Source organism: Grammomys surdaster, unplaced genomic scaffold (genome assembly GCF_004785775.1).
Source record: "Grammomys surdaster isolate TR1022 unplaced genomic scaffold, NIH_TR_1.0 63, whole genome shotgun sequence".
In the NCBI taxonomy this organism is placed as follows: domain Eukaryota; kingdom Metazoa; phylum Chordata; class Mammalia; order Rodentia; family Muridae; genus Grammomys; species Grammomys surdaster.
The window spans coordinates 19,463,905-19,487,512 of record NW_021604565.1 but is presented as its reverse complement, the minus strand read 5'-3'; the positions used below and the strand labels follow the sequence as shown (position 1 = coordinate 19,487,512).

The following is a 23,608-nucleotide window of genomic DNA, read 5'->3' as shown; positions in this document are numbered from 1 at the left end:
GAAGTAAAAGGATGTGTACATCCAGCACCATTTGTTGAAGATGTCTTCTTTTCTTCAGAATGTGGTTTTGGCATCCTTGTGAAATATTAATGGATAAAGTTATGGTTTTCTTCCATCTGTCTACACCATCTACATGTCTGGTTTTGTTCCTATACCACAGTGCTTTTCATTATTATGTCTCTGCAATATATCTTAAATTCTGGAATGGTAATCCTGCTAGTATTATTCTTTCTGTTCAGATTATTTTGGCTATCCCGGGTGTTATGTGTATCCATATAAATTTTTGGATAGTTGTTTCTATTTCTGGGAAGACTGAGATGTAGATTTTTTTCTTGGTCTTGCTTTGAATCTGACAAAAGATTTTAATGAAATGGTCAATTTCACAATACTATTTTGACCAATCCAAGAGCACTGGGTAATTTTTCCATCTTCTAATGTCTTCCACTATCTCTTTTCTTCAGTGGTTTGATGTTTTCATTGTAAAGTCCCTTCACTTCCTTGGTTAGGTTTATTCTTAGATATTTTATTTCCTTTAAGGTCACTGTGTATAGAAGTATAGCAATGTTCTCTTTATGTCTCTGTTTGCTGTTGGTTTGTGCTATTGACTTGTGTGATTTGACTCCATACCTGCTATATTTTTTAGTTTGTTGATAGTGTCTAGAAGTTTTGTACTATAATTTCTTGGATCCCATATGTTATTTTGTCATCTCCAAAGAGGGATAGTTGAACTTCTTCTTTTCCTATTTGGTTTCCTTTAATTTTCTTCTCTTGCCTTGTTTCTCCACCTAGTACTTCAAGCATGATGTTGAAAAGGAGTGAGGATTGTGGACTGTCTCATTCCCGACTCCTGTAAGATTGCTTCTAGTTTTGCTGGTTTTGGTAGTGGTTTTTGTCCTCCATTGAGGGAGTTGCTAACTGTGGCTTCCTCAGATTCAGTCTTTATAATGTTGTGATATGTTTTCTCTAATTAGACATTCTCTGCGACTTTTATCATAAATGCAAATTTGATTTTCTCAGAGGCCTTTTTTTCCAACTATTTAATCTTGTGTCTTCTCTCTATTGATTTGAGTGTATGAAACTACTTCTGAATTTCAAGAATAAATCCAATTTGGTTATGGTGGGTAATCTATTTTGTTGTATATCTGCAATTTGTTATAATTATTTTATTGAGTGTTTTTAAAATCTATGTTCATCAGTGAAATTGGCCTGTAGTTTTCTTTTCTGCTGTGTCTTTACCTGGCTTTCACGTTAGAGTGAGGCTGGCTTCATATAAGGTGTTTGGAAGAGCTCCTCCTTGTTTCTGTTTTTGAATAATTTAAGAAGGATGGGCTGTGTATTCTCATGAAAGTCTAGTAGAATTCTGCTGTGAATCCATCTGGCCTTGGACTTAATTCATAGCAAAGATTTGTATTACTATTTCAGTCTCCTCATTTGTTATAGGTCTGTTTAGGATGTTGTTCTCTTCTTGATTTAATTTTGGTGGATTGACTGCATCTATAAATTTATCCATGTCTTTTCCAACTTAATGAAGTACAGGTTTTTAAAGAATTCTCTTATAATATTCTGAATTTCTTTGGGTTTATTGTGATATTTCTCTTTGCATTTATGATTTTGCTAATTTGAGTCTTCTCTTTCCTTTAGTTAGTTGGACCAAGTGTCCATCAATATTTTCCATCTTTTCAAAGAACCAGCTTTAAGATTTGTTAAGTCTTTGTATTTTTTCTTTGTTTCTATTTAATTGGTTTCTACTCTGATTTTTATTATTTCTTGCTGTCAGCTGGGTTTGTTTTGTTTTTATTTTTCCAAATTTTAAGTTGCTTCATTAAGTCATTTATTTATGTTCTTTCTGATTTTTAAAGTAGATACTTAGAACTATACATTTGTCTTGGACTGTTTTCAATATGACCCAAAGCTTTTGTTGTGTTTTCTAGTTCCAGTCTTTCATCTTCCTCCTCCTCCTCCTCCTCCTCCTCCTCCTCCTCCTCCTCCTCCTCTTCCTCCTCTTCTTCCTCTTCCTATTCTTCCTCCTCTTCTTTTTCCTCCTCCTCCTCCTTCAGGCTGTTAATATAATGGAAAGTTGTCATTCTCCAACTATATGCTAAATGGTAAATAATTTTGCTGCATATTAGTTTAGATTGATCATGATGGTCTTTTAGAACTTGAAATGAGTTGCTCTAGGCTCTTCTGGCTTCCAGAGTTTCTATTGAGAATCCAGCTACTATTCTGATAAGTTTTTTTTTTTTTGCATGTGATAATGTTTTTTTTCTTTTATTGCAGCTATCTGTATGCTTTTTGTTTTGTATACTTAGTGTTTAACCATATTATGCTGCGGAAATTTTCTTTTTTAATCTTGTCTTTTTGGTGCTTCATAATTAAGATATAATTGCATCACTTTCTCCTTTTTCCTTCCTTCAATCTTCCTATAACCAGTCCTGTGACACCCTTCACTTTCTCTCAAAGTGATGCCTGCTGTTTGCTATTGTTACATGCACAAGGTTGGTTTTTTTTTTTTTTACTATTTTATTTATTTACATTCCAGTCATTGCCCTCCTCTTGCTCCTCTCCTACAGTTCCTTATCCCATTCCTCCTCCTCCTTGCTTCCAAGAGAGTGCTCCCTCCCTCACTAGAAGATACCCTTCCCTGGTGCCTCAAGTCTCTCAAGGATTAAGTGCATCTTCCACTGAGGCCTGACCAGGCAGACTTCTGCTGTATTGGTGCCAGGGGCCTCAGACTTGCCCCTGTATGCTCCTGGTTAGTGGCTCAGTCTCTGGGAGCTCCCAGGGGTTTGGGTAAGTTGAAACTGCTGTGAGGCCACTCTCCCTTTCAGCTTCTTCAGTGCTTCTCCTAATTCAACCATAGGGGTCCGAGACTTCAGTTCAATGATTGGGTGTAAGAATCTGCTTCTGTCTCAGTCTGCTGCTGGTAGGGCCTTGAAGAGGATAGTCATGCCAGGCTCCTCTCTGTAAGCATATCATGGCATCAATAATAGTATCAGGCCTTGTTGCCCTCCCAAGTTGAGCCGGTCATTGGACCACCTTATCTTCAATCTCTTCTCCATTTTTGCCCCTGTAGTTCTTTTAGACAGATACAGCTCTGGGTCAGAAATTTTGACTGTGGGTTAGTAACGCTATCCCTCCACTTGAGGCCCTATCTATCTACTCTTCGAGTTCCCTCTCCCCAATGTTGGGCATTTCGGCCAAGGTCACCTCCATTAAGTCCTTGGACTCCTGACCCCCTGGGTCTCGGGTACTTTCTAGAGCCCCCCCCCCCCAACCTCCTGATACTGCTTATCTCCATTCTTCTGGACCTCTGAGCTTCTCTCCTGCCCCAATACCTGTTCCCGTTTTCCCCTCCTCCCCTCGCCCACCCAATTCCTTCCCTCCCTCTGCATCCTGTGATTATTTCCTTCCCCCATGCCAATGAGTTTCGAGGATCTTTCCCACTTTCTCTTCTGTTAGATTCAATGAATCTGGTTTTATGTTGAGGTCCTTGATCCACTTGGACTTGAGCTTTGTGCAGGTTTATGAATATGGATCTATTTTCATTCTCCTACATGCAGATCACCAGGTAGACCAGCACCATTTATTGAAGATGCTTTCTTTTTTTCTACTGTATGTTGTACAAAGTATCTGTATGTTTTCAAAAAGTATCTGTTCTTTTGTAAATTTTGAAGTGACTAAGTGATTACTTGTAAGTTTTTGGTCTAGCATTTGAAATCGAGATGGCAAATAAACTCTTAATAAGTGGCTTGTTAATTTTTAACACATTGATAATTTTGAAAAAAAACCTAATGAATGTCAGCATTTACATTACTCTTCACCTTCCCTTTACCTCTGACTCCCAAGCTCATGTAAATAAGAATATGCATGATGGAAAGTTCCAGAGAGACTTTCAGTGTTCCCACTATGGATAAGTATGTGAGGTAATAGATATGTTAATTAACTTGATTTAGTCATTTTACAAGGTGAAAATGTATTAGAACATTACATGCATACAGTAAAGACAATCTTCATTTGCATTTAAAATAGTTATGATGAACTCTTAATACAGACTGTGGTAGGTCCAGGCTTACTCATTATGTTTGCCAACTTAACATATCTTTCTAGACAAAACAACGGTAAAACTAGCACCTTTTTAATTAAATGTCATTTTCAATGTCTGAAGGATTTTGGCCAGTTATTCCTAAGCATATGTACTTTATATCCAAATATGTGTGATCACTTTGAATGAATTACCTTGTGATCATAATGAGAGCATTTTTATGTTAAAGGAATTTTTTTTAGACCCATTAATGATAAATATTAGGGACATGTAATAGTAGTAATCTTAGGAATGGATTTAATTGCTAGAGCCTTACAATATAAAGTACATCAATTCTGTTGCAAGGGTATTTTATTGCATCAGTAGTCATAAAAATCAGAGGTCATGAAAAATTATACAAAGATACTTAGGTAATTCACTCTTCTGTCACTATCACAGGGAACATCTCTATGCAGACAGTTTTGCCAACATTTATATTATTTTCCTATGATAGATTTGTAGGTCTCAGTCAAAAGTTATGAATAGTACCAGATGGGTTCATAGAATGGCTGTATCATTGTTATGTTTCTTTGTTGAATCTGATGCCTGCTGCTTCATATTCCTATATATTTAGGGATTTGTACTCATAGGAGTCCTTCATCAAAACTTCATTTTATTGGCATTTTTATTTGTTACATATATTTACTAACCATTTTAAATATTTTTATGAATTGTATTGAGGTCTTTTATATATCTTTATATGAACTCTTAAAATATTTAAAACAGGAAACGACATGTAATTTTTTTACAGAAACATTCATCACTCTTTAAAAAACATAAATTTCATTTCCTAATCATTTCTTCTATAAACTCAGTGTGCCAATGAGAAAAAGAAATCACCAATTTACCATTCATTGTCTGTAACTCAGACTTTGAATATTGAATCAGCCTTTCTTGTCATACACCCAGACTGCCTAGTTAGATGGGGCAAAATTCGAGAGTTCAGTTGTTAAAGTGACCCTACAGCCTTTAGTGTTAGCTGCTTGAAAGATTTTATGAATTCACAGAATTTTGCAATAGCACAAAGCACAAAATTTCATGTTGGACATAGGTGATTATTTTTGTTATAGTTATGGCTATAACAGTAATTATACTTCTACAATTTTATATTTGTCATATGTGCCTCTTTATAATTTCTATCTCTATGTATAGGATTATATGTGGCAATAGAAGCTTTTCTATTTCATAATAACAGCTACTGTTTTTTTCCCTTCAGTGTACCTCTATTACTTTTAATCTTGGAAAGTCTTTCTTAGGACAAACAGGAGGAAGTATGGAGACATTATATAGCCTCTATGCTGTACTGATGGAAGTATATGAACCATTTCTACAATGATGCAAAGATTTTCTCAAAAGTCAAATAAAAACTGTAGGATTTGAGAATTTATAAAAGAATCAAAAAGTGAATTCAGCAGATTCATTGTTTTCAGATTTTCATGTGATTTGTGAGTCCTCTCGCTATTTTGTTTCAAAATAACATTCTGTATTGTGAATATAATAGCAGCAATCCATAGATGACCCTTAGGAATATTTCCACAAGCATTTCTCCACCTTTCACCCTGTGGCTTTGATAATACCTTTCTAGTTTTGCTCATCTTGATAATTTTATCTTCCTTTCATCTTAACAACACAACTTTGACATGTTATATGTCATAAGCTTTTGGTTAACAGTGACCATAAATGTAGAAGATGACTCAATGTCTTGCCGCATATGTCAATCACAATATCCGATTCTCTATCACAGAAGTAGCTTTTCTCTTTAATCACATTGATTTCCTTAAAGACTATAGAATAGACAAGTCATCATCTTGCATCCATAGAATGGTTCTTGGTAGATCCATTCTGTAGGTTGTACTGTTATACTCTGAAGAGATTCATGCTGTAGTAATGGGTTGTGTGTTCTCAAAGCACTTGGGATAATGTGTAAAATTTGTCAGTAGAATTGCATATTGTGTGGGATGCCAAACTTATAAAACCAACCCATTTCTAACCTTCTGAAGTAAAGATTCTGAATATTCCCTTTTGAACTAAAGAGTAAGAAAGTTAAATCGGTTAGATTTCTCTTAGGGTAACAAGTATGCATGCCTTTAAATGTGCATAATATGTTGAAAATATGCAATAATACAATGTATAGAAGTCATTCTCCAACTTTTAATATCCAATCCTCACATAGATATATAAATATATCTAGATATATTTAAAAGAAATTAAGTGGGAACAAAAACTAGCATATTTATGTCCAATAAAGATTATCAAATAGTTAAGAGCAAGATCAGATATATTTCTCAGTCTTAACCTAATTTACTAATGTCTGAAATTTGGAAAAGAAAATGTATGCAGAATCTTTTCTACAATTTCTTTTTTAGTATTGTTTTATTATTTTAAGTTGAGCATTAAGTCAGTACAATCTACTGTGGACCACAAAATATTTTCACTTAATTTACTCCTGTTTGTGGTCAGATTTTGGCCTACAATCTTATTTCTTTGGTATTTCCAATATATTTAATATTAGAAATAGTACTGGTTCAAACAAAAACAAATCAACCAATCAGTCAAACATTGGTAAAGAGTTTACATTTAACAGTTTTCAGAGGAAAACCATTATGGTTATCACTGGGTCCCCAAATCATTGTTAATTAGAACTTGTCACACAAAAAAAATTCAGTTTGAAAAAATATTTCATGGTTTTATGAAGCATCACTGAATAAGCCCACAATACCAAGTGTTTCAAGTAAATGCCACTGTCCTGTTACAAAGCCAGGGACTCTCTAATACTGATGATTTCATTGGAATAGTTATTAGATTACTGACACAAAATTAGCTGCCTTAAAAGTATGAGTCCCAATGCATAGATCAGGGTTTAGTGAAAATAGTATACATAAGGGCTCACAAGCATTCATAGCTCGAGTTCAAATCTCTTGGAATTCAAGTCATGTATGGTTGTGAACCAGCATGAACTGAACCCAGGACCTCTGCATGAGCAGCAAGTTCTCTTAACCACTGAGCCAACTCTCCAGCCCCATTGAGTTTATTTTATATTAGCGACCTTTTCCACATGAAGAGTTTGAAATTGTGAATGCCGGGAGCTCTCTTTGACATTTTCAGTCTAGTAGAACAAGTTTAAGCGAGAAGTTTTAGCTTCATTTTCCATTCACTTAATTTCAATTTACTTTCAAGAGAAATGCCTAGATTTAGATAAAAGAATGATAAACCTAATGAATATTTTATGCATTCTGTTTATTTTGTACAGTCTGACCACCCCGCCTCTCTCTTTTCTACACTCCCCCCCCCCCCCCCCCCGGCCCATCCACTTTTCCTCTATTTCTCTTCAGAAAAGGCAGGCCTCCCATGGATAGCAAAAAAGGATGGCATATCGAATTGCAGTAATACTAGTCTGGATGAGACAGCACAGTAGGATAAAAATGGTCCCAAAAGCAGGCAGAAGAGTCAGAGACAACCACCACTCCCACTGTTAGGAGTCCTGTAAGAAGACAAAGCTACCCAACTATAACATATACAAAAGGCCTAGGTCAGGCCCATAGAGGCTCCCTAGTTGCTGATTCAATCTGTGTGAGCCCCTCATGGGCTAATATTAGTTGATTCTGTAGGTTTTCTTGTGGTGTACTTGACCCCTCTGGCTCTTACAATTCTTCCTTCCACACTTCTGTAGGATTCCTGAGCTCTGCCTAATGTTTGACTGTGTACACTGCATCTGTCTACACCAATTGCTGGATGAAGCCTCTCTGATGGTGGTTTTGTTAGACTCCTATGGACCAGTATTACAGAATATTATTAGGAATCATTTCACTGACTTTATTATCTATCTATAATCCATCTATCTATCTATCTATCTATCTATCTATCTATCTATCTATCTGTCTGTCTGTCTGTGTTTGGTTCTAGTCTAGATCTCTGGGCTATCTCGTCTCTGTTTTCTAGTCTTCTAGACAGTGACATGGGTAGGGTCCCTCTCATGGCATGGATCTCAAGCTAGACAAGTCGTTGGTTGGCCACTCTAATGATTTCTGTGCCACTTTTACCCCATAATATCTTGTAGGCAGGACAAATTATAGTTTGAAAGTTTTGTGTCTGAGTTGGTGTCCCAGTCCCCACACTGGAAGCCTGGCCTGATTACAGGAGGTAACCAGAGCAGGCTTTATATCCTCCATTGCTAGGAGTCTAAGCTAGGATCATCCTTGTAGATTCTGGGGAGTATTCATTGTATTAGGAATGCCTGAGATGTCCCTCAGTTCCAGTTGTTTCTCTCAGTGCACTGTACTTCTGTCCTTCCCCAACCTGATCTCTCCTGTTCCCATCCCCCACCCTCACCACTGTCTACCATTGATGGCTATTCTGTTTCCCCTTCCCAGGAAGATTCTTGTGTCTTCCTCTTGAGTTCTTCTTGTAAACCAAATGAGTTTAAAACCATAGCCAGCAATGGTTGTTGTGAACTTAGGGTATTTGTTTAGTTAGGGAACATGTAGAACTGAGAAATCTTTGTAAATCTTTGTAATTGACACTTCTCTATAAACATGGTCTTTTCTCTTAAGCACATCTTTGTGCTCATCAGGCGTGTCATCATTAGAGATAATGGATCTACATAGTTATGACTTCACAGCTGTTTGGATTAATGACGGCTTCGACTAGGGTTTCATTGGGTAGATTAACTATGTTTAAAGATGGCGAAATGCCATTATAACATTAATGCCAAATTTTAATGAGAACCAGAAGTTAACTTCAAGGACCTTTATAATTTAATATGGGGTATGATCATGTTCTCATTATTTTAATGTAGAGTCTATTAAAATAAGTTTTATCATCTTCCATGTGATATTTGTTTTTACTCAGGCACCATTTGTTGAATGTTGACTCTATTTCTGTCACTTTGCTGGGGTATTTGAGGCATAAGACTATTTCCCTTCCTCAACCCTAACAGTGACCATGTAATCAGAAAGTGAACAAGTAGGAAATACTTCCTTTAACTTACAAAACTGAAGTCTTTGCTTTGGTTTTAAAAGAGCTATACCTCCTTCATTCATCTCCTGCTTATTTTAATTTGTAAAGATTTATTTTATTAGTGTAAGTATTTTTCTTGTATGTGTGTGTGTGGATATATATATATATATATATATATATATATATATATATATGTATATATATCAATCATATCATATTGTTACATGGTGTCTGTACAGGTCAGAAAAGCCTGGGATCCCTTGGAACTTGAGTTATGTTCAGATGATTTTGAATCACTATGGTAACTGAACCAAGATCTTCGGCAAGCGCAGCAATTTTTCTTAACTACTGAGCTATCTCTCCAGTCCCATCTAGTTTTGTTTTTTTTGTTTTTTGTTTTGTTTGTTTTGGTTGATGTATCTTTCTAGTTACCATCTCCATTTTGAGGTGATAATGCAAAGGGCTAGGGAACTGAATTTCATATGTATAGGGTTGAAGTGCATCATTTGGATGGTCCTCTCCATGTTGTTGTCCTATCTATCCATGGTGATTGCTTTGGTATCTGATAGCTGAACCCTACAAGAGTAGAACATGTGTGTTATATAACATTGGAGCACAGAAGGTAGAGAAGGGTAGTTGATAACCGGATTTTTTTCTAGAGTAGTTTTTTCTGTGCTGAGGGTGTGTAGTGATAACTTTCTGTAAAATGGAACATTTATGAAGCCCCTTTTCTTTTAAACATGTCACTTATCTGTATGTTTGTAATATAAAATAACCAAACCCAAGTACCTCCTGTTTCTTGTTCCCTTTTTTCATAATCTTGTGTATACATATATGTGAAGAAATATTAATTCCTTCTGAAGTGAAATACAGATCGCAAATAGGAGATGGAAGAAGTAAAAGATGGCAGAAGCAGAGGAGGAATTGTATGCAATAATCTATGATGGAGGAAAACCTCAAGTATTTAATTGTGGTCCAGGCGTTTCTAGTAGCTAAAGCAGAGGAGGGAAATAGAAGAACTTGGTATGGTTTTCTGATAGGAAAACACCTATCACCCATTTGCTAGAACAACCAAGCCTTCTTCTCAGTGTTAATAAGAATGACTAGCCCAGCCAATTAGATAAGAACTAATGAAACACATGATGAGTGATCCTTCATGAGGTTTGGTTTTTATAGAAAAATGAAAAAAATCAGTGCACACGTTGTTTCATTCATTAGACCCTAGAGAACCTGGTAGGAATGGTGTTAAAAGCAAGACCCCCATCACCCTTAAGAAGAGCACTTGAAACTTTTGTTATATTTACTATAGAGAAAAGATTATTTTCTTTTGACCAAGAGGCATGTGGAGCAGCAAAAAGATGCAAAGATGGCTAGTCAAAGGTAGCATTGTTAAAAGGAGAGCATAAATGAATTTTTTGTGCCAGGATGATATTTGAAAGACTCATCTGGCCTCTGGGAAGTTCTTAGATATGCCAGTTCCCTGTAACAAGAAGATCTGTCTCCGTTCTAGACAGCATATCCAATTTAGAAAATTATTATTATTTCTTCAAAATTAATGTGAACAATTTTCCCTTTGAGGCTGCCTTTTTCCATAGGTGATGTTTTCCAGATGGGCTTTGTACAAAATTCTTAATGGTTAGTATTTTTTTTTAAGAAAGAGACTTTTCTGATGTTCTCTATTTTCCCTTTCTTTATCAATCCTAGGGAAGAGAACACCAAAGGCAAAAGAGAAGAGAAACAAGAAGAAGAGACGGAAGCTGATTGAAAGAGCCCAAGAGCAGCACAGCGTCTTCCTTGCCACAGACAGAGTGAACCAATAAAATACAAGAAAAAGCTGGGGCATTTTGAGGTTTTCTGTTTTGTTTTGCTGTTGTTTTGCAAATGTGCACAAAGCTACTCTCTAATCCACACTGGTGGACAGCATTTCTGATCCTCTGACCAGTATCCATTTTCAGTAATGTTGTAAAGGGAGGTGCCCAAGCATGGACTCTGGGTTATTTATGCTTTGATTAGAATCTGGGACCTGTGATGGCAGGAGCTTGTTGAGCTGAATCAGTGTGATCTGATGCATCTGTACTCTTGTGATGAGCACAGTGTGTTAAAAGAACCTGTCCCTGGCACCGTGGACCTGCAGGAGGCACGAGGCAGTAGATCACCACTGGAGAATGCACCTGTGCTTACTTTCATGGATGACAATGCTAAGCGAGCAAGCACTGTTCACTTGTGACTTTCATTTCTCACACTATGCATTGTCAAAGACAAATGTGCATGGAAAAAATGTTTAGTGTCACCTCACGGCATTCTTAGCATCGGTGACCTTCAAATGGTCTTACAATGAGACTCTCTTCTAACTAGGGATATGCAGTGGAAATGCCTGCTACGTTTCATTCTAGTGCTAACATGTACAGATGCCGCTGAGCTACATTCAAAGGTCCTTACTGTATATTTATGCTTTCTGTGTGTAACAAGTTATACCTGATCGATAAGATGTCACTTTGTTTCTAGTGGTTCTTAACCATGGCCTGGTACATGGCTGTTCTAGTTTTGAAAATTGAGAAGCTTTTTGTTGCCTCTTGTTTTCTTTTGTTCTATTTTTTTGGAGGGGGTGGGCTGGGCTTGTTTCTAATTGTAAGTATAGGATAAGCTAGTTTGTATATAGAGTCAAATAACTGATGTCAGAGTTTCAGTGCTGATAGAACTTCCCCAGTTCATGTCACCACACACACAGAGAGAAAGCAGCATGCAGCATCTGGGCCATCAGAAGCCAAATTCCAAAAATTGATGACTTATGAAATACGTCTGAAAACAAGAAGACTTGTGTGCAGTTACTTGTATTTATTATATAATTTCCAATTACTTTTTTTAAGCTCAAAATAATCCATGACTTTGAATGATAGGTCACTTGGCAGTATTCATGGGTCACTGGGGAAGCTGCTGTCATGAAACAACCCAGAAAATGAAAAAGAAAATGGTATGGCTTCCCCCAAGTGAGAGCCATATCTTACATTTCTCCATTGAGTCGAAATCGACTACATTAGAACAGAGAACAAGATGGAAGCTTTCTAGTTGACCCACACAGCCATGGTTTCCAAAACATCTTTGTCCCCTTGGGTCAATTGGTCCTTAGGTTTATGAATTGGCAGGTTCTAAATGCATTATTTTCCTGACTGATCCAGGAGAAAATTTAGAACAAAGTAAGTTGTATAGTTTTGAGGAAACATCCAAAGCAAGGCAAAGCCTTTCCTTGCCTTGCATTGGCAAAACTACCTCTTTAGCATTTCTGTTCATTCAGAATCATCTTGCTGTTATGTATAGATGTCTTAAGCTTCATTATGAAAATATTGATGCAAGATAAGCCATATCTGAATGTTCTATTCGACTTTAGGGCTTGAACTTAATCCTAAAGTGGTCACCTCTCTCCATGTCTATTTACACTCTATTCCCTATTTGCTAAGTGGGTGGGGTCTCCTTAATATCATACTTCATTGTTATTAAGTCAATGCTTGTTATGTTTCTGGGGTGTTGTTTTTGTGCATTAAAAACTTAAAACATTGTTTTTTAGACTGTTTTTCTTTGCTTTAACAGTGCACTTAAGGGAAAGTGCTAAGCCTTACCAACACTACTGCCTACCAGTGAGTGATCAAAACCAGGAGAGATTATGTTGATATCAGTGTTTATGATACTCATTTATGTAAAATGTTATTGCATAATAGTTGAATGTGGGATTTTTCAGAACGAGGCTCCTTAAGTTTCAATCTATGTTAAGAAACCTGAGACTAATTGCTTAATCTCTGTGGGTTCTTATCTACCCATAGGGCTATGTTTTAGAGGCTACATTAGCTAAGACATGTACTACAGTTCTCCATACCCACAGATTTTAATGGACTCTACTTGACCATGCATCACAAATATTTGCAAAACATTACATCCATCTATACTGAACATATGATTTTGTCATTCCCTACACTTACTGTATTTAGAAACATTTAAACATAACACTTAGACATATTAGCTATTTTTAATATAATTTTTAGTGTAGGAGGAAGTTTGTACACATAATAAATTTTGGGAAAATATAACACCGGTTTCTATGAGAGCATCTTTGGGTTGTGGTATCTGCAGGACTTCATGGAAGAAATATCATGAGGAAACCAAAACATCCTAGTAGAGACTTTGAGTTAAGAGTTGGATGATTTTATGTATGTATGTATGTATGTATGTAATGTATGTATGTATATATAAAAATATATATGCCTCATATTATATGTATATGTATATATATATATGTGTGTGTGTGTGTGTGTGTGTGTGTGTGTGTGTAGTATGATTACTGTAGAAGTTTACCAAGTACCACACAAATTGTTACCTATTATTTCTTTCTTTGGCTATTTATATTTTCTCCCAAAACATTCTGTTAACAAACAAAATAGAATCTAAAATTGTTCATTGGTAGAGGATTTTGCTGCCATCCATAATCCTAGGTCCCATCTTTCATACTGCAGATAAGCAATGGATAAACATTTATGGAATTATCAGACACCTTCAATCTACTGATTGACTTCTAGTCATTAGCTTTATTCTAATGGGAATTTATTTACACCTACTTATTTCTGAGTTTCCTTGTTAAAACAGTACATATATAAATCTAAAACTGAACTCAGGACTCTATTTCTCACTTGGGGTGCAGTCAAGGAAATCAAACCAGCCGTTTCAAATGCACTCTGATATCAAGAATATATTAATTACACTGGTACTAAATGAGTCATGAAGTCAAATGTGTTACCAAAATAAGCCAGAGTGGAGCTATAGCAGCAAGCCATTATCATGATTGGAGGTGGGAGGAAGATTACAGGAAAAGATGGAATTTCCAAAATGTGATTATCAAGCTAATCTTTTAAAGCTTAAAGCTATAGTTGAGAATAGAGCTATAACCTAGGGACATTGGAAAGAAGGACACAACTCTTGCATAGGAGGAGTTGAAATCTCAGACATAACCTGGTAACTTTGAGAAATGTTGCAAACTCAGGAAGGAAATCCCCAGGCTTCCTCTTCCTCAGTTGCTTCTAAGAGGGCCTACAATCATCCAGACCAGTTCCTGAGCCTGGGAGCAAGGGATTCTGGGTAATGCCATGTGCCATGACACAGAAGGCTGGTCTAAGTACAAACTGGTCAGAATAACTCCTGAGGCCTGGTATAGAATTGTGCCACCATGAGCCTTTTTTCTGTTAAGTATTAATGAGAATATTCTTGGTCAAGTACAGCTCTTTGTGATTCTCATTTACTCCTGTATTTCTCTACACCTTCTAAGTAAGTAAGTCTAGTAATCCTGCTTGAGAATGCATATTTATATTCTCTCTTCCTTTTCTTTCTCTTGTCTTTTTTCTGAGGGCTAGTTTTGGACTGTACTATTATGTTCTCATCACTTATTAACATATCTAGTCTACTTCTCTTGTTAAATATTCACTTGTTCCTTATAGACCTTTAACACTATGCCCTTTTAGCACCCACTTAACCCAAGCTTCTTATATGGATTAAGAAAAATCTGAGTAAGCCGAGGTTAGGGTCAATGTCAGGTCTTTAGGGACTGTGTTTAACTTGCACTTGGTTAGTGTCTTAATTGATACTTTTTGGAATATTAAGGCAAATATGAATTCAAAAGTAGATGATTCCCACCTTAAAGCAGAATAATGGGTTGGCTAGTCAAGAAAAATGTGTACAGAATAAATATTTAAGCAGATTGCCATATGAATACGAGGAATCGTGTTAGCAAACTACCACATGCCATCTCCTCCAGCTTCAGCAAATGTTGTTGATCAGGTTCTTGACTCCAAATCAAAACACCTAGAATCCCAAAGTAGAGTTTCAGAGCAATACTTGTAAGATTTTGAAGTTGACAGATGATTAATAGCATCTAGCTTCTCTGTTACATGTTAATTCCCTGAAGAGAAACTATCATTCTCCCAGAAAATATTTATTAGAAATGGCTGCTTAAGTGTTCTCCTGTCATTATGCTTCTTGGTTTCAAAACTTCTTAAGAAGGCCTCCCAACATGATAGTATATTTTGTTTGATAGTTTGGTGTCTACTTATGTCTTATCATGACAAGAAGCTGAGTTTGAACTGTGTTTCTTTGAAGAGTAATGTCTTGTAGACAATGATTTCAGCATGCTTGTTCTCTGGGTGGTTTACTTGTACCATGAACTTTAGATTGAAGTTTGATATCATGAGTTCCTCTATGGTGGAGACAGTAGACCACAAGTCAATGGCAGGAAGGAACATGACAGGTATATTTTGACATAAAGCCTCAGCGACAAACTTAAGAAATCTTGGAAAGAAGAACCAAGGCACTAGAAAGCACCTGAAGCAATAACAGGATAGGATGGTTGAAGAAAAGACAACCAGGAAGAAATGCTAAAGTGTTTTCTAAGGAAGGTAGAACCAAGAAGAGTCAGGAGAGAGTGTAGATCCACAAAGATGGTAGAGAAAACTCAGATTCTGTTCTATATACTGGGAAGAAAAAAATCACTGGATTTTTGTCCTGCTTAAGCAGAAGAGAGATGTGCTCTAATTTCTGTATGCTGTTCACTCATCTGTGTAAAAGGTAGATTTTAAGAGGAAAAACAAAGAGATGAATTAGGTTATTGCACTAACCTGGTGAGAATCCATATGGCATTGGTTAGTGAATAGTATTAAAGAAAAGGAAGAGGGGATGGATCTAGGACCCTTAGGAGACAGACATGAAATAAAGGAACAAATGGGGCCTAAGATATCATACAGGACTCTTGTTCTGAGTAAGAATATTTAGGGGATAGTACTGGCAAATGATTGTAGTTTTCATATGCTAAGTATGAAGTGGTGTTAGGTTGCTAAGTAAAAGGAGCAAAAAGGTAGTTCATTATAATTATGTACTTTAGGGAAAAGGTCAAGGCCAGAATATAATTTGGGAGTACACTGGAATATTGCTTGTTCATTGAATCATAGACCTTCATGTGATGGCCCAGAAAAAAATACAGATGGGAGATGAAAGATTTTGGACATTCAAACCTTCATTATCAACCAGAAGTAAAGAGAAATAAAAAGGTATCCCTAGAGGAACACCAGATGCAGGTAATAATAATGACCAAGAAGAGTTGCACTGGGAATTGGAATACACACTTATAATCCCAGCATTCACAAATCTAAGAGCCTGAGGCAGAAGGATCGGGAGTTAAAGGATAGCTTCAGATGAGGCCTGTCAAGGCTACAGGGATACATCTTTAAAACAGGTGAGAGTTCTAGGCTTTATGTAGCTCCCTTCCCTTCTATTACATAGTAAAAATAATGAGAGAAAGACAATTAGAAAAAATTGTAATAACTAAAGCTTTGTGTCTCCTCAATTTTATTTCTGAACTGTATATGTGAGAGAGAAATTTACAAATAGTTTACAATCTCTTGAAAGTGGTTTTGATATAGAACCAGAAGTATGTCAATGCTTAAAACACTTGGAAACCACTCTTCACATAAATGTGATAATGATACTTAATTTCAGGTTACCATATCACCTACCAATTTCATTTACATTTATGATGAAATAATTATCTCGATGGCCCTACAAGGATTTTTTTCTTTTATTGCTTTCAAAATCAATAAAATGTATCAATTGAGCTACAAAACAAGCAGTCTGTGAATTACAGGTCCTTGAGTTTGTAATTTTCAGCAATGAGGATTTTTCAAACTTGTAATTATTGAGTTACTTTGGAAGCAACCTTCTGATGTGAGCGCATACATGTCTGAACAGAATTAGGCAATCACATGCACACAATCATAGTATTTAACTAAAAAGCAAGATTGTGGTAAAAGTACTTTCCTCCCCCCTCCATGCTTTTTTGTGTAAAATGGAACAAATGAAAGCTTTAATTACTTACATTTCAAATTTAAATTAAATAAATGTGTGATGATAGTTTCCCCATTACACATGCCTGTCCTGGATATATTCTTTCTTATATGGATAATAAGTGTGGTAAAACCTCGCAGAATTTGCCTTCTCCTTTTTGAGCAATGAGCAGCTTTCCTTTCCCCAGTCATCTTGCAGATAGATGTTCCTTGTGCCTGACTTTAATCTATAGGATTTCAGAGAAATCGTATACATCCACTTGAGAACTAATAGTTAATAACAGGTGCACCTTTTGCATGATGATTGTGCCTTGGGCACAAAGACAGGTCCATGGAGTAGAAGAAGTCTATGTCTTTCAGTTACTGTATGGAGGACAGTTGACTCAAATAGTTGCCCAAGCTATACAAGTAAATATAAACATTTGTTGTGTTGAGCCTTAATGGCCCTTCATTACTCTTGACCTTGAGTCAACACCTTCATCATGGACGTCAGAATGGTGAGAAGTACATATCTGTTCTTCAAGCCACACAGTCTTGGGTCCTCTTTCATGACAATCTAACAAGCTAACCTATGGACTTTCACAGAGATTCAGAAAGCTGTGACTCCTTTAAGGTAGTCTTACTGCCCTGGTTTCCTGATACCTTCCTCTGAATTGCTACAGTGAATATAGGTTGAAACAAAGTTTTTAAATAAGATGTTTCAGCTTTTTGTTACAATTAAGCAATTATCTTTTTGTTCTAACAACTGGGCTGTAGTCCCTTGAAATAAGTGTACACCAGTTATCCTGCAAACGGTTTGGTTAACTTAAAGGATTAGTTAATGGTCCAGTATTTTCTCAGCCTAGAATCTTGGGAATAAAACTTTTTAAATTTACATTTATTCTGTTTGTCTGTTGGTCTCTTGGTCTCTGTCTCTCACTATCTCTCTTTGTCCATTTCTCTCTTTGTCTCTCTCTCTTTGTCCCTCTCTCTATTTCTCTCTCTGTCTCTCTTTCTCTGCCTCTCTCTCTCTCTGTCTCTCTGTCTCTCTCTGTGTCTCTGTCTCTGTCTCTGTCTCTGTCTCTCTCTCTCTCTCTCTCTCTCTCTCTCTCTCTGTGTGTGTGTGTGTGTGTGTGTTATGGCATGCTTGTGTAGGTCATACAACTTGTAACAGTCAATTTTCTTCATCCAACATGTAGATCCGGAAAACAAACTCAGCTCTGTAGGTTTGATGGCAAGCACTTTTTTTCCACTGAGCCATCTTGACAGCCCATGAGAACATTCAGTTACTACACTACATTTCTTTAAAAGATGAGATTAGTCCAGTATGAATTTGCTCCCTCTTCTTTTATGGGATGATAACTGTGCTTCTATGATTTTGCTCAATGTTCAAAAGAGACAGGAAAAAGAGCCAGGGGTATCTGTGTTAACTGCCTCTGTAATTTTGCAGATGAGTTCTCAATTCTATGTGGTATACAAACTGACATAAAGTCCAAGTTTTATCAATGTGAAACATCTGCTTTAGGTGACACCTTAATTTTGTGATGAGTTAAGTGACTTGAAAGGGATTGCTGTAGGTTTTATAACCATGTGGAGATACACTATGCGTGCCCATCTTCACTCAAAGGCCACACACAGCGATGGATGGATGTATTAAGCTCCATCATCTGCAGATCATAGGCAAGCCCAGGCTCCTGTGTATCCTGCCTTGCTCTTCTCTCTTCCTTAATGCCCTGCGTCTTCTGTGCTTACCATGTATTCCTGTCTCTGACAACATACATGATTTTCTCTTGGATTTGTTGGCATATACTCCTGGATGTTCTCTGTGTTATTTAGTGTGTTCTCAGTTACATTATTAGAATCATACTGAGCAATTGATCGAATGGAAAAAGGAAACACCAGGCTTCAGCTCCAAGCAAAACCACTTTATGAGTGTGTGGCTGCGGTACATGTTAATAACACCAGCGCCCAGGTGGCCAAATTTATGTCCACCCTCTTGATCTGATAACACAGAGCAGGAGGATGAATTGGTAATGACCCAGGCTGAAAACAGATGGTGACTCCCTGTGTGTATGTTGTTGAAAACCTAAAAAGAGGAAAACAGCATAACTATATGTCTTTAGATTTAAATTATTGCATTTCAAAAACACAGGCTGCTGAGCTTTGAGAACAGGGTAGCTGAATGTGTTTCATCTTATAGGTTTGAACTTTGGTGTGCTTTGGGGAAGAGCAACAGTCAAATGGATGGTATGATCATTACCCTTTTGTGAATTTCTTAGTATCAGTGGTGCACCACTGTAATTAGGAGCTGTGTGCAGTTCTTTGTCATTAAATTTGCTACACCCTAATTATGGATGTTTTGAACATTAAAAAGACCACCGTCTCAAAATTGGCATCCATTATTAAGTATACTTGCAGATTAGATGGCATTTTTCTTGCTTTAAAATGCTGATTGATTTTTGTGCTAAGTGATTTGTGTTAAAACATGTTGTTACATAATTTACACAAACTTTTTTTTATCAAAATGCACTCAAGTATGTAATATCTTACTAGTTGAATGTGTTCTTGGGATGTGAGGAGGTATACGAGTTTGATTCTTTCCAGAGATGACTATTTGATTTACACTAAGAGACAAATAAAACTGCTGTTCAAAGTCAGTCTAAAGTATCTCAGAATAATTTGGGGAAACTTACCTTATGATTCTGTGAGAGTCTGAGATGATTTAATATAAAAGTACATAAAAATAAGTACAGTTGGAGGCTGCGTAGAGTTTCAAGGCCACTCCAGAATCTGGTATGAACTTCCTCAATAGAGTCACAGAACATGAGGGTCCAGGGGAAGCAGGCTGGGAGAGACTCTCTGACAGTCCATGTGCTACACTGTGTAAGTCTCTAGGCTATCCTGAAAAATCATATATATTCTTCCAAGTGAAATTAATATGGTCCAAGTTCAAGTCTGCTTCAGCTATATATGGGATATGTTCTGAGTTTTTCCAAAGTACCAAGAATTCTCAGTGGAACCTGTTCCACACTACTCCATGGACAGATCTGTAAACCATAGGTTTAGTGTTTCTGCATACTCTCTCATTTCTTCTGAGTTTTAAAACTAAATGGAAGAGAATGTTTCTGTTATTTTGTTTTTAGATATTTTGACATGGATATGCAGTTCTATGTAATTTAATTGCTTCAGAAGCATTGGTAAGACACCGATAAGTGCCAAGCCATGGGACCTACATTAGGAGAAATGACTGGATTCCAAACAGTTTTTAATATTTTCTGAATTCACGGTGTCCAATGATTTTCCAGGACTTGTACTGTGCATTGAGAGGGGACATAGGATATAATGTTACTCAGGCATTCAGGAAGCTTGGCATTAATTTACCCAAAAGGGCTGTGGGGCACTTGCAGTACAAAGTGGTAAAAAATCAAAGCAATGAAGACAATATGCTTCAAGAAATCAGAAAGATTGTACCACCATTTCCAATGAGACCATATGCCCTAAGGGGAGGGCATATGACCATCCTCTACTCAAAGATGGTTACTGATGAGACTTGGCTGAATGCATGGTCTCTCCCCATAATTCTGATTTCTCATTAATGTATTTTGTGAGGCTGATACAAAGACGTATGCAGTATGTTTAACATCATAGCCTCTATGATTCATTGCTGTTTATAATTTCTCTTGGAAATTTCAAATATAACTGAAGGGCTTTCATGATCTAAAATAATCTTTACTATAGATGATATTTTAAGGTAATATCTTCAATAAAGTTAGGTTATAAAAACTGACATTTTGATACTATTTTATATTAGTGTCTCCCCAATAATGGTATTGCAGAATTTTTTGTACCAGCCAAGACACACAACTATCCTAACTGTTTATTGACTGAAGATTGGGTTAAAAAAATGTGCTACATTTATACAGTGGAATACTACTCAATCATAAAAATGAATGAAATCCAGTCATCTGAGACAGACAACACAGATGGATCTAGCAGCCCTTGTATTAAATGACATATGACAGGCACAGAAGGACAAATACCTGTACTCACTCATATGTGGAAGCGAACAAAAGAGATCAGAAAGGTAGGCATGAGAAGCTAGGATGCTAGGGCGGAAACAGGCTGACTAATGGGGACAAAGCGGTGGCTAGAGGAGAGCATTAAGTGCTAGTGTTTTTACCATGGTAGGATCACCACAGGAAGAACTCATGGTGCATTTCAGCATAACTACAAGACAGGGGTTGGAAGGTTTCTAAGCACAAAGAAATGGAAATAGCAACTGTTTGAGATTGTGCATATTAATTACTATGACCTAGTCATTGTACATGGATATATCTGCCAAAATATCACACTGTACCATAAGCACAATATACAAATATATGCAAGTAATATATAAAAGTGGGCTATTTTACATATGGAAAATCAAAATGTTCTATAATATCTCCTCCTGAAAGCACATCTGGCTTTTAACATTTGGACTATTTCTACCATTAAACATAGTTGTACATTAACAAAAACAGAACCACAGACTGGGGATGTAGCTTGGAATATACCTCTTGCCTATCTTTTATAAGATCTTGAGTTCAATCCTACCACCATACACACAGAAATAGAGTTATACTGATTTAAATATAGGTTTATAGCTATATTAAAAATTGTTTTAATACATAGCATTTGTACCATTAACATTGTACAGGTATTTATTACTTTAAAACAATTTATTACATGCTTAAACTGCTTCCAGTGTTTTCAGTCCATAGTCTGAACTGGAGCTGCAAGTTTAGTTTCTGACCTCAAATGGCTCCTGTCTTCTCTCTCTTCCTCTTTCCATTCTTCCTTCTTACCATCTGCACCTCCCTCCATCCCTCTCCTTCCTTCTTCTCTATTTAGTTATTTAAGATTCTTTCTGTAATTTTAATTATGTGGATGCCTGTCCCTGTGTGTATTTACTGGTGAATGCAGGTGCCCTTGGTGGCTAGTAGTGGGTGTTGGATCCGCTAGCATTGGAGTTACATGTGGTTGTGAGCCACTCCTGCCTGCAACCTGAGCTCAAGTCTTCTGCAAGAGCAATACACACATACTCTTAACTACTGCTTCATCTGTCTAACTCCAAGATGACTCTTTTCCAGAAGAGAGAAAAGACTTGGGCATAGAATCTGCTATATAATTTGTGGAGCCTCTATTAAACTAAAATCATAGACAAAGACTGATTAAAAATTTAGGAATTTTCAGAGAACCTTAGTAATACAACATTAAAACCAATATCTCTCGTGAAAATTTTGTCACCTAATGGCTTCATCCTCATTAATTCAGCCCTCGATATAAGTATAATTTCAATTCAGAACAAGATCACACATTTCTTAAGGGAAAAGTGTGTTAAGTTCTCTCAGGAACACAACAGAATTGGTGCTTCCATCTGGACATTTCTTGTGGTTTCATCAAATAGCACTGAGTAATCAAGGAAGACCTGGCTACCATTAGCAAAAATTGACAGGCTGTATGAATCGTACCTGCAAAAACAGAAACAACAAGAAAACAACATCAACAAGCCATACTTATGTTAAATCACATAGAACCTGTTATTCCAAACACAGAGTCCAACACTGGGAGAGGGCAGTCATTTTTACACATGAAGAATTATGGGGCCGACATGGTGCTGAGCATCAAATACTTGTGATTTTGTTCTCTGATCAGTCGGAGCCAAAAATCCTCATAGTGCACTTTTTTGTGTGCTATAACCCAGTCAAGACAATATAATTCTAAGAAAGCAAATAAAACTTATTCCAGGACAGAACAACATCAATCGGGGCTCTTTGTTTGTTTGTTTTGTTTTGTTTTATAAAATAAGAGTGAACAGACCAACAGCCCTTGTGGCTTTTCTTCTTTGGAGTAACTTCAATGTCTAAAAGTTGCTAAGTAACACTTTAATAATAAGAGATTTCAAGGCCAGGAGATTAATGGTCCATGACCCTATTTAAGAGAAATATTAGTGCATCGTGAGGCAAGAGGGCTGAGTACAGTCACGGGAACATTGGGTAATGTGTTCAGCCACTTTCATGGCTCCTTTTTCTCCGCTGCTCATAGTTGGCTTGGCATGGCCTTTCTTTATTGCACTGTTATTTCATCATCTCAGATTCACTAATAATTACATTGGAAAATTGGGTGACCTACGCAGAGCGGCCATTGTGTAGCAATTATCATGTTGAAAGTTAGTTCCAGATCTGATAGGATCATATATTTAAAGCAAACTAAGTGAGTCTTATAGTTCATAGGCTCGTTTCACTAAAACCAGCTATCCATTCTTCTTTTACAAGTCCCTCCCCCCACACCACCCCCCACAGGAAGCATAGACTCCTTCTGCCTTGGACATGAACAACTGGTTCTCTCCATGAAACCTGAGCCTCAGCCCAGCCACCACACCAAGAGTACACAACCTGGGCAGAAAACAACTTCTGAAGGTCTCCTGAAGCCAAACTTGGCTACAGTCCTCTATGTCTGGAGTGCAAACTTCAAAGGAGAAAACAGCTTCTGTGGATTAGTGGCCACGAGAGCTTTAAGGGTAAGTAAAACCCTTGACTGGAATTAAAAAAAAATTGGCATTGGCTCATTCTGCTGAAAGCACAAAGCGTTTTAGGAGGAACACAACACCTTTTAAAATAAATGACTAATATCTGTATAAAAGACAGTGAGCCATTCATCCCTGGAGCATATTCAGGGCAAC

At 36.8% G+C, this 23,608-nt stretch overlaps 1 protein-coding gene across 3 annotated transcripts in view; it reads left to right on the top strand.

The window, feature by feature from the left end:
• The window catches only part of Rspo2 (R-spondin 2), a 131,722-nt gene extending 119,131 nt beyond the window's left edge, over positions 1–12,591 (top strand). For all 3 annotated transcript variants that reach the window (XM_028767412.1, XM_028767419.1, XM_028767402.1), the window contains exon 6: positions 10,742–12,591. In XM_028767412.1, coding sequence (XP_028623245.1) covers positions 10,742–10,857 — 116 coding nt within the window. In that variant the 3' untranslated portion in view covers positions 10,858–12,591. The remainder of the gene's footprint in view (positions 1–10,741) is intronic.
• Positions 12,592–23,608: the final 11,017 nt, after the last annotated feature.